Source organism: Misgurnus anguillicaudatus, chromosome 3 (assembly GCF_027580225.2).
Source record: "Misgurnus anguillicaudatus chromosome 3, ASM2758022v2, whole genome shotgun sequence".
Lineage (NCBI taxonomy): Eukaryota > Metazoa > Chordata > Actinopteri > Cypriniformes > Cobitidae > Misgurnus > Misgurnus anguillicaudatus.
Window position 1 is genome coordinate 9,377,120 of NC_073339.2, and position 12,325 is coordinate 9,389,444.

General features: G+C 40.3%; 1 protein-coding gene across 1 annotated transcript in view; it reads right to left on the bottom strand.

Moving 5' to 3' along the window:
- Positions 1-12,325, bottom strand: part of npnta (nephronectin a) — a 60,276-nt gene that overhangs the window by 22,876 nt on the left and 25,075 nt on the right. Inside the window, 2 exon segments of the mRNA XM_055204528.2 lie at positions 2,730-2,849; positions 7,369-7,458. Of these exon segments, the coding sequence (XP_055060503.2) occupies positions 2,730-2,849; positions 7,369-7,458 (210 nt within the window).

A 12,325-nucleotide genomic window follows, 5' to 3' on the forward strand; every position in this document is an offset into this window, starting at 1 on the left:
GCAAATTATTGTACCGATGTAAGTAACCTTATAACATGTCCAAACCTTTAAAATGAATAGTTTATTTTAATAGTGACGAATAATTTTAACTGTACGCAAAACATTTCTGGTAAATTTCTATGACGTTTTGAAAAATTTGAGTCACACATGCAAGCCCAAGCAAACTCCTTTCAGATAACCCCCAACCTCTCCTAACAGTGCAATAATTTGCGATTCAATCATTTACGATCCCTGTACCGCACCGAACTTCAAAGACCAGCTCCATACTGTGATTAACTGTGATTCAATGGTGTTTGCTGAAGTGTGAGGAGTGGGGAGGTGAGAAAAATATTTATCAGCGAGAGGAATCTTAAAGCTTGTGGAGCAGCAGTTTAACGCAGGGCATGCACAGGCACGGTCCACCTGGCGTAGTCAGAATAGCTCTGGGCCAGCAATAAGATTTAGCCTTTACTGGCAGGGTTGAAGTTCACAGCTTTCTCATAATTGTGTGAGTCATTTTAAAGCTCTCTGCTGGGTTGAGCGACTCACTAAGGCACTTAGGATGATTTGTGGAGCTTTAGACACCGATGCACACACATCTTTGAAGCACTATTAGTGAGGGGATTACATAGATGCAATGGTTTTCATACTAAGTTAAAGGAACAGTATGTAAGAAATGTATATCAATGAATCATAAAATGGCCCTGATTTGTCACTAGACATTAAGAAATCATTTTCATTTCAAATACTTATATCACTGACAACAGTGGTCTGACCAGGATACTGTCATTTAAAAAGTGGAGTTGCAGCCCTCAACTGATGTTTATGTTGTCAGGTTGTGTATTGGCCACCAGTTGTGTGATTGCAGTACCAGTTTTAGCCACAAGTTTTGTGATTGCAATATCTGTTTTGGCCACAATCCTACATACTGTTCCTTTAATAATACAATTCTTTAGTCTTCTGTGTTCTCAGATTCTCACGCCACAAAAAAATAGGTTACTAACTATCCAGACAAATTTGAATGATTAAAAAAAGTCAAGTGAATAAAATGAAAAAAAAAACCAGGCAGGATTCTCGGCTCTCAAACGCTGGGGGCGTGTCCTCTTTTAGTTCACTGTACTAAAATGGCCCCCACAGTCACCAGACCTCAACCCAATAGAGCATCTTTGGAATGTGGTGGAATGGGAGCTTCGTGCCCTGGATTTGCATCCCACAAATCTCCATCAACTGCAAGATGCTATCCTATCAATATGGGCCAACAATATGGGCGTGTCCTCTGTTGGCTCGGAAACCACGCCCACTCACAGGAAAGCTGCCATCTTTCTTAACTTTCAAATACTGCAACAATCTGAATGGACGCTTGCGATTGTGTTAGGGGCGGGGCCATGTTCGGTGGCTCCAGTGCATCATCGAGCCACCGCTTTTTAGCCCCGCCCAAATAATCCTGAACACAGAAATGTGAAAAAACGGTCTGTTTACACAGACTTTAAAGGGGACATATCATGGAAATCTGACTTTTTCCATGTTTAAGTGCTACAATTGGGTCCCCAGTGCTTCTATCAATCTAGAAAATGTGAAAAATAACAACCCAGTAGCTTAGTTTTGGTAAACCATTCTCTGCAAGCATGTGAAAAAATAGGTCATTGAAATTTGGCTCCGCTTGTGATGTCAGAAGGGGATAATACTGCCCCTTAATCTACACTATCCAACCACAACACTGCCATTTAGTGCAGATATCAGGTCATTTGCATTTAAAAGGACACACCCAAAAACGGCACATTTTTGGTCACACATACAAAGTGGCAATTTTAACATGTTATAATAAATTATCTACACTCACCTAAAGGATTATTAGGAACACCTGTTCAATTTCTCATTAATGCAATGGTGTAATGGTGTGGGGGATGTTTTCTTGGCACACTTTAGTGCCAATTGGGCATTGATTAAATGCCACAGCCTACCTGAGCATTGTTTCTGACCATGTCCATCCCTTTATGACCACCATGTACCCATCCTCTGATGGCTACTTCCAGCAGGATAATGCACCATGTCACAAAGCTTAAATCATTTCAAATTGGTTTCTTGAACATGACAATGAGTTTGCTGTACTAAAATGGCCCGCACAGTCACCAGATCTCAACCCAATAGGGCATCTTTGGGATGTGGTGGAACGGGAGCTTCGTGCCCTGGATGTGCATCCCACAAATCTCCATCAACTGCAAGGTGCTATCCTTTCAATATGGGCCAACATTTCTAAAGAATGCTTTCACCACCTTGTTGAATCAATGCCACATGAAGGGGAAAGGGGGTCAAACACAGTATTAGTATGGTGTTCCTAATAATCCTTTAGGTGAGTGTATATTATATTTTGAGCTAAATTCACATACTCTGGGGACACCAAAGATTTATTTGACATCTTAAAAAGGTCTTGTGAAATGGCCCCTTTAAAATCATAAGATTTCTAGCAAAACCCGATTTTGGCCTTTCAAATAGTGAGGCCAACTATGTCCCCAACACAACACAAAAGCAAAGCAAAACAAAACAAAGATCAAAATAAAAAGCAAAGCAAAACAAAGCATCAAAGTAACACAAAATCTTGTAGAAATATCACAAACACTTCTTGCAGATCACTGCTTGTAGCAGATACCACGCTTTCTGTTTCCCATCAATACAGAGCTTTAAGACCAACAAGGCACCGACAGACACAGCTGGACACCAAATGAATAAAAAAGCCCAGAGACATGACTCACTTCCACAGCTCCCGTCAGGTAGCAGCATGTATCCATTGAGGCAGTAGCACTTGTAGCTGCCGTACGTGTTCATGCACCTGTGTTTGCAAGGCCGGGGCTTCAGGCCACACTCGTTCAGATCTGCAGACAGAAGAACAAGAGGGGGGTCACAACGTCCTCACGTGAGAGGAGAAGCCGGTCGGCTTAAACCAGGGGTCACGTTTGAAAGGTCAATCCTCTCAAACCTGCACTGTCTACAAGAAAGAGGCGAGACAGCGGACCGCCGTGTCTGGACAGGCCCGTCCAACGGAAAGATGCATTAACAACTGATGTGCTTTAGTGCTGGAGAGGTTTTCCTTTAAATTTGAGTAAATTTGATAGAGACGTCAAGTGTCAACTATTTAACCATTTCTAGGATTTGAAAGAACTATTTGCCTGTTTCTACACTTTGAAAACATATATTGTTGCTAGTTTAGCTGACCAATGACAGATTCTGTAACTTTTGATTGACAGCAGGTGAGAATTTAGGAGAAGTGCAATAAATAGTAAAAAGAGCATCAGTCAAATATTATTTCGAAATTAATTTTAAATATTTATTTGCAAAACGAATCATTATTTTAATAATGTATTTTTAGTTGTACAGAGGTTTCATAAAAAAATAATTTATAAACAATTTTATAAAAAATTATGCCATAGTTTGATTTCATTGCTGAAATTACTTAATGCACAAAAAGCAAAATAAACTGAAATATCCTCATGCATGTTTCTCTGACCAAGGGAAAGGATGATTCAATTTTTTCACTTAAAATTCTCCCAAAGCGGTCACAATTTGGACATCCTTCACCTGCATGCTCACCAATAAATCCTGAGTCTAGGACAGACGGGTCATCAGCTGGGCTATATCACTTACATCTCAATAATGTAAGGTACACAGCCAAGTTTAACAGGGCAGACACGTAGCAGACTCATTTGCACCAGACTGAAAATAGATCCTCCGGGCTGCATGAGGGTCTTCGGCATGGCCCGGCTCGGAGAGAACGGCGCCATCTTTGGCGGTCGGTTATGCACGGAATGCATTTTAGAAATCCCCATGATTCCCCCGTGCTATTTTTGACAGGTGGCTCAGATTTAAATAGATGAATGACACAGCCATAGCGCAGTATTAACGGTAATTGGCACGGCGGGGAGGTCACTTGACTCGTATGATTAGCAGAGGTGGGGGTGGACAGCTACAATACCTACAGTACCCTGTCAGTCAAGAAATAATGTCCATTATAGTGAGAGACTAGTGTTTTTATAGTCCAATTGAGGACAAGATGAATCTCTTTAAAAATATTCCTAAACTGGCAAATTTTCAAACTGGTGAATAAACTTATGACAGGACAAAAAAACACACCTCATACAATGCGATTTCTTTTTAAAAGTGCCATTTTAAGCTTGCTGAAGCTTTAATTACGTACTCGGAAAGGATTTTAATTCCCCATGAGGTGACAATTTTGTGATGATTGAAAATAATAATTGACGTTCGCTTTGACGCACTCTTTTCTCTTGGAAATCATCTTGGTAGTTGCGTCACTTAGGTGGAAATAGAAACTGATGAAATGGCTTAAATAAAAAATAAAAAATGTGGAAGGAAAAAATATAATAAGAATTAATGACTATGAAATGAAAAGAATAGCAGAACCAAAACAATTCTGCCATAATTTCTTTACCCACAAACATGAATGACCAAATTTCTTCTGTAAAACACAAAACGAGTTTTATGCAGATTGTCCGAGTTGTTTTTCTATTTAAAGGAAAACACCACAGTTCCTCAACATTTTACTATGCTCCTACCTCAACCTAGACGAATTAATACATAACCATCTTATTTCAATGCGTGCAATTAATCTTTGTCTAGCGTGTCGTGAATGTGTTAGCATTTAGCCTAGCCCCATTCATTCCTTAGGATCCAAACAGGGATGAAATTAGGATCCACCAAACACTTCCAAGTTTTCCCTATTTAAACTACAAGTAGTTACACAAGCGGCACTAAAAATATAAAATAAAAAATGAGAGACCTTACCATGGGTTCACACAATCGCGTCTACCGCACCTAGTTTGCCATTTGAACAGTTTGAGTTTACTCGCTTCATTCGTGTGTGAATGCCACGCGTAAAATTCTAATCATCGAGACATTCACGCGGAAATTCGCATCATGGGAGGGGCTTCTGCGACTCCGCTCAGTTTCTGTAATCACGTCACTACTAGAGCAAGCTCCTGATTGGTTAACACGGCACGTTTTTCCACCAAAGTTCACACTTTTCAACTCGCGCGTTTGCTGCGGCAACGCTCAATTCGCGCGAACTAGACAAGCGAATGAGGCGAAATCACGTCTACTGCGCCACACTAAACGCCTCAATCACGCTGCGAGACCTCCAGATGCGCTTCAACGCGCATCAACATTGAAATCACTCGCCTCTACCATAGCTGGTGTAAACGCAGCATTAGTCTTTAAAATAGTTCGACCTCGGCGCGCAGTAACATCATCACTCCTGACTACTCCCCCTCTCGCTCAAACTTCTGTCAATATTACTGTGCCCGAGATCGAAATGCTGGAAACTAACGGTGCATTCACAGGGGGCATAAGCGTTAACGCTTCCCATTCACTTTTAAAGCGTGACGTCATGCTTTGCCAAACTGGATCCGTCGGCGCCATGTCAGTGCCATTGCTCACGGCAGAAGTTCAACATTTCTCAACTTTTCAAGCGACAACACGTGCGTCAGCCAATCAGATCGCCTTATGCAAATAATCTAGGCAGACCCAGCCAATTACGTTTATGCCACTGTGATTGGCTGTTGGCCACGCTTCAGACAAGCCTTCTGTTAAGCGTTAACGCTTACGCCCCGTGTGAATGTACCGTAAGTGCTCTTCCGCCATACAATATAGTTCTCATTTTTTATCCGTTTAAAAAATCACCACGTTTTATTTTGTGCCATCATACTTACTCGTGTAACTACTCATGTAACAGTCTTTAAATAGGGAAAACATGGAAGTGTTTGGTGGCTTCTAAATTCATCCCTGTTTGGATCCTAAGGAATGAATGGGGCTAGGCTAAATGCTAACACATTCACGACGCGCTGTACAAAGATTAAGTGCACGCATTGAAATAAGATAGGGATGTATTAATTCATCTAATTTTGGAACATAGTAAAATATTGAAAAACTGTGGTGTTTTCCTTTAATAAAAGGGAATGAGATTGAAGCTATAAAATAAAAAATAAATAAAAATAGCCAAAAAAAGACATGCCATAAAGTTAGCCCAGAGCAGGCCAAAGTACTGAACAGAATAAACGTAAAACAACATAAAATAAAACAACACAGACAATAACAGCATAACTAAAATCAGACTACAAATGCCTGGGAGTAAAACCACGTTTTTCACATCCTTTTATAGATGGTAATGATCGGTGCAAGATGAATGTCCAGTGGCGATTTATTCCAAAAGCAGGGGAGGGTAAAAGCCCTATCACCTGTTGTTTTTAGATAAAAGATATTAACATTTTGATGACATGGGGGTGAGTAAATTATATAATAAATATTATTTTTTTTGTAAGAAAATGGAGTCATTTTTAAAGTGTGATAGATACAGTACGTACAATAGTGTAGTGTGGCAAACTTGACGTAACGATTCGTTGAAATTCTCTGTTGTAATGTCAAAACACTTGGTTTGATTTTTTCAGATGCACCATATTTAATATTCCTTTTGTGTTTCAAAGAAGACGAAAATGTTATGAGTATAGACTAGAACGAGTCAACCGTGGCAGATTTTTTTAGAGATAATAATGTGATATTCAGCTCCAGAGACCAAATGTTCAACCTGACCTCATTCATGATACCAGGAGAAATCATCTATACTGTATATCCCTGTCCTGCTTTTGTTTCTCGTTTACGGTATATACTCTCTGAACACCATGTGGATAAACTGCTCTCATAAAAATGTTTTGGAAAACGATGAAGTTATTCAGGACCAACTCCAGTAAATGTCAAAAGAGGCAAAGAGAGACGAGTGTCTCCCATCGCGAAAGACTCATCCGCCTTTTTGCTTGCTGAAATAAACGGCAAAATAAAATGTTGCATTTCCAATACAGCTGTAATTGACCGAGATTGCAAAATGTAAGGGCAAAAACTTATGATAAGTTGTTGGGGCATTTCACTTGAACTCATACAGCAGGTTTGCTTGATAAATTGTGAACATAGATACTTCAAACATGCCCTTAAAGTGGACAACGGCAATGATAACAACTCGAGACTGAGAGAGAAACCAAGCAGAAGAGGAACAGCAGAAGATCAGCAGTCTGGCAGCCACTTCAGTGCTCACAGATGAAAGATGTTCTGGCTGAGAAGTTCAGAAGAGCTGACAGACAAGACGTGTATGTGTGTGTGGTATAAAACGAGCAGCGTGAACTAGCGCAGCCTCTTAAAAAGGATTTGTGTGTGTTTGTGCCAGGGCATGCATGGCTTCTCCGCGTCATTCCGGCCATGCCTGCGCTTTGGGATCTGCTGGAGGTAGAGAGGGAACGGGAATGCGCTCGAGTGGGCCGCACCATGCATGTGGGCGTTTGGGGCGTTGTCCAGTATGCGGCGGCCTTATGTGAAGATCAGAGAGGGTTTGCTCACCCTCTGAGGGCACCGCCAGCGGCTGGTGGTCCATTGGAACAAAAACAGGAGGGTGACTGTGCCATATTGGGGGGCTAACATAGCCCTGCTCTTCTTTGAGATCGAGAGGAACAGAGAAAACAGTGGACAGAATAACAAAACATTTATACAACAGCTTTGAGCAGTCTGCATCCCTGCAGAGGAGAATGATAACGTTAAACAGCAAATATGAGGATTAACATAAAAAGGCATCACCAAAATGTTTATTTTTCAGTGACATGTATTTCACCCTGCCTTTGAAAACCAAAAAGTCATTTTTTTGTTATTTACCGTACTGTTTTCTACATAAAATCATCTTACATAATGTAAAGAACCGTCTGTGAAAATATAACCTTGATACTTGATACCTTGATCATGACAAAGATTGATTTTGAAATTAGATTATGAGACTTTAGCCTCACAGACATAAGCCATGTTCACACGGAGATTACGGAAAATACACGGAAAATGCATCCGGGATTTGTCGGGATCGTTTGATTTTTGGTTCTCACACACTGACAATGATTTTCTGGAATCTGTGTGTGCGTTCACACACATACAGTATCCCCATAAAGACACGTGACGTATATAAAGTCCTACACTTGGAAAGTGTAATTATCCGTGATTTCTCATAAGGAGATCATAAGGAGTGTGTGATGCGCTGTTCTGTCACACTGGTGAATAATCTCACCTTCAGCGCGGATAGTGACGAGCTCCCTGATCTCTGCTTCAGTCCAGTTTGCCGACATTTCTCGTTGTGAATGTTAATCTGCGTTAAAATCTGTGTGATAAAGAGCTGAACCATAACTTGTTGTTGCTATGACACACGCATCCTCACTACGGCACGTCCCTTATGGCATTGTTTCTGCCTCTTCTTCAAACAGAATGCTTTCCGGGAATGTTATGGGAATGCTACTAGGTCCTTTTTACGGGAGCGATCCCAGAACATTTACAGGACGTGTTTGTGTTCACAGAGAAGCCTCTCTGGCAATTTTACGAGAATATTTTCTGAGACCAAAGTGCTGTGTGAATGGGGTTTAGGCAGTGGGTCTGGGGTGGTCCCGGACCTCCTATAAGCATTGATGGACACCCTATAAAGCACAAAATATAAATGATCCCCTGGTTTTTATTCAAATACTCTTCCCGCCACTGACGAGTTAATGCGTCAATTAAGAAAAAAACGTTCTGCCTTTCTGCCAATGACGAGTTTTTACGGCAATCCGTATTTCCACTATTATCCACCAGGTGGTGCTCTTACCCAACTTATAAAACCTTATCTAGGGGACTCCCAATAATCTTTGACATAATTTGAACACTAGGTTTTGGTCACAAATTTTCATGTGAAACCAAATATTCAGTGGTAAATAACTTAGCAATGAGCTGTGATTTTATTTAATTTCAATGATCAATTGTAGAGAAATTATTAAAATAAAAAAAGATTATGATTTGTTTATAATGTTTTATCATCCGCCTATGAAATGACAGTCCTTTTTAGATATCAAGCCCTCGCCAAGCCCTCAAACGACCTGTCCTATCCAATCCAATCAATTTCCAATAGGTAAAATATGGGACATTTTAGAAAACGTATCTATATCCAATCACTAGAATCTTTATTTCAATATAGGTAAAATCCTGGTTTATTTTTTTCTTATTCAATATGCTGTTTGGCTTGAAAATACTGTATAACATTAAACAGAAGAAAATGATTTGCGAACACACTGACCTTTAGAATATAAATAGGGTACATTTTGATTTCATTCTGTATTGAAAAGAATAAGGAAACATCATTACATTCTTGGTGTGCAAACAATAGATAATATTCAGCAGATGATGATGGTGTTTTTGTACTGTTTTGGAGAAGATTAAAGATGGCAGGATTCAGTATCAACTGCGTAGTTACGGTAAAGCATTGTCTCTAAAAAAAAATCCAACCTCATTTTTTCAGGATCAGCTAACATTATAATTAACAACACTTACATTTACTGTGCGCATTTTATCCAAAAAGACTTGGGGACCGCATGGCCTTTATTTAATTGACTTTAGAAAAGAGCAGTGTGTTTTATATTGCTAGGCAACCACCGAGGCAGCCGTCCTGTCAATCAAATATTGAAGCGTAAGGGGCAGATCACACAGAACACGTTTTAACGGTTAAAAACGTGAGGCGGGACCGCACAACCTTTAATTAATTGATTGATTTTAGAGAAAAGCAGTGCGCTGTGTTTTTATATAGCTAGGCAACCACCAAGGTAGCTATAAAAATATTGAAGCGTGAGCGCTCTTTTGTTGTTAACTGTCATATTAGCAGAAACTTTAAAGAGAGGTTGAATAGAGACAGAGCGCAGCGCGTCATAACCTGAAAACCACGCCCACCGGGGGGGAAAGCAATCCAACAGTCTCCATTGACTTTGTATTGCGAGAGGCCGCCTCCTTGTCATTTCTGGCTTATAACAAAAAACTGAACAATGCCCAAAAGCCGCCGCGCGACAAGGTGTACAGCCAACAAGCCAAAGAACCCAGAAATAAGTTTTTATAAGCTGTCGAGCCGTAAAACACAGCCTTTAAGGAGAAAAAAGTGGATCGCCGACTACGTTTCTCCCTATTGGACGCAGTTTTACTAATAGGAGTACTATGAAAAGTTGCCTGTTTCCATTTCTGTGTCTTCTGTGCCTGTGTTGACCCCAAAAAACGAGCGTTAAAGACACAAAAATGGAAACAGGCAACTTTTCATAGTACTCCTATTAGTAAAACTACGTCCAATAGGGGGAAACGTAGTCGGCGATCCACTTTATTCTCCTTAAAGGCTGAGTTTTACGGCTCGACAGCTTATAAATAAAAACTTATTTCTGGGTTCTTTGGCATGTTAGCTGTACATATTGTCACACAGCAGCTTTTAGGCATTATTCAGTTTTTTGTTATAAGCCAGAAATGACAAGGAGGCGGCCTCTCGCAACACAAAGCCAATGGAGACGGCCGGACCGCCCCCCCCCGCGGTGGGAGCGGCCCCCAAATTTGCATAACTGCGCTCTGTCTCTATGAGGGTGAGAGGTGCAAACAATTGTAATAGGCCCGCCTCTCCCCTCATTCGATTGGACACATTTTTGGCTCAGAGCGCTCCTGCAAAAAACCGCGTGGTGCGGTAGGCGTTCGGCACGGATAAACAGCGTGCATAATGCTCATTTCCAATAGACAACCATTTAAAAAAGACACCTGCCCCTGCCATAAACGCATTCTGTGTGATCCCCCCCCCACCCCTTATAGTGAATTCAATCATCCATGCGTTTTTTTATCAGAATGTGCGTTCCATGTGAATCGAACCCATGAACGTTGCTTTGCTAACCCTATGCTTCCAATTAAGCTACACGAACACCATTATTATTATTAGAAAACAAAAAGAGCAAACCTAAAAATAGTAAAGCTTTACTTGTAGGGGTTCAAAGAGTCTATAGTATTGAACTGCATAGCCTTTCAGCTTTTCAAACTACAATGACAGACAGCTGTGTCTATGATTGACACTGGAAAAAGTCCAGACGCAGGAATCTCAGTGTTACAGAACAATGCGTCGGCTTTATGGCTTAATTATATGATGACAGATGAAAAATCCCGTATAATCCCTTCAGCTGTGCTTGCCTTTGCAACTTTTAAATATCACATGGAAATGAACTGCGTTTTTCCATAAACAAAACACATTAACCGTTATTACGCCCCTGGCTTGTTGAAACTCTAGCATTCGGATGAATGATGCAGACTGCAGCTGTTGAAGTATGTGCGTTGAGGGACCGCATCTCGGTTCATGGATTTGAAAACAGACATCAAAGGAGCCACATTTTACACTTTTTAGTATTTCGTATGTCATTAGTCAAGGTTTCTTGCACCAAAATCGAAAATCTGGTTGTTTCTATCCATTTCACATTCTCGTTCAGACCGAGGTATCTTTAACAGGAGTGAGAGATGTTTTTAGACCCTGTTTATACTGGGGCTTTCTCAGATATTTTAGAGCAATTGATTAATTTTTTTCTGCTACTGTACCTTTAAGACATAAGGTACATAAACAAGCTAACGTCTCCGCTAACCTCTTTACATAAAAAGTGCATCACGCTTTATAAAAGTGCTTTATTTTGCTATTAATTTTCGTAAATGGACTAGAAGGACTATAGAGGTTTGCTTATTGTTTCGAACGGAAACGATTGCTGAACGATTTACAAAGTGGATGACACTAACTAAGTCATTATTAGACGTCCTTTCGCCAAAGCAGATCCATCTTCATGTCTAGAACTCCACAAAGCTCGATGTTCTCCATCAGGCCCCGTATAATGGATTCCTGACAGCCACGAGGAACAGCAGGTAAGCAGATTGTCATTTATCAAGACCCCTGCAGAAAATTAGCATCTTATTAAACTGATTTGATCCGCGGCATGCCAAATGCCTCTCAGTGTCGTTTCACTCCTAAATGGATTAACGCTTTAATGGCTTCATTTGCGCTGGGTGAAGATGCCCATCTGCCTAATATCATCTCTGTGACAGTGATGCCACAGCAAATAGCCGCTGACGGAACACAGAAGATCAAAGATGGTTAATGCTAATCAAGGTTTAATTGGAAAAAACTAGTTGCCGGATTCTCCTTAAGTTACAGTAGGAAAGTAAACTAAAAAAAACTTTATTTACATAAAATAATTTCAACTTGGAGCCATTTGCATTCACATTAATCCATTTGGCGGACTTTTTATGAAAATTAACCATCCGACGATACACCACTAGGGGGAGTTGATCACAAATGACCGGTGTTAGGTGAACTCGGTGTTAGGCAGTTTTATTTTGAAAGTTCATAAAACATTCAACCTTCTGACTAATAACACTACCATTGTGTCAACTTTTTGTTTACAGACAGATTTAATGACAAAAAATGTGTATAATTAAAAATTATGTTCGTTTTAATGATTTG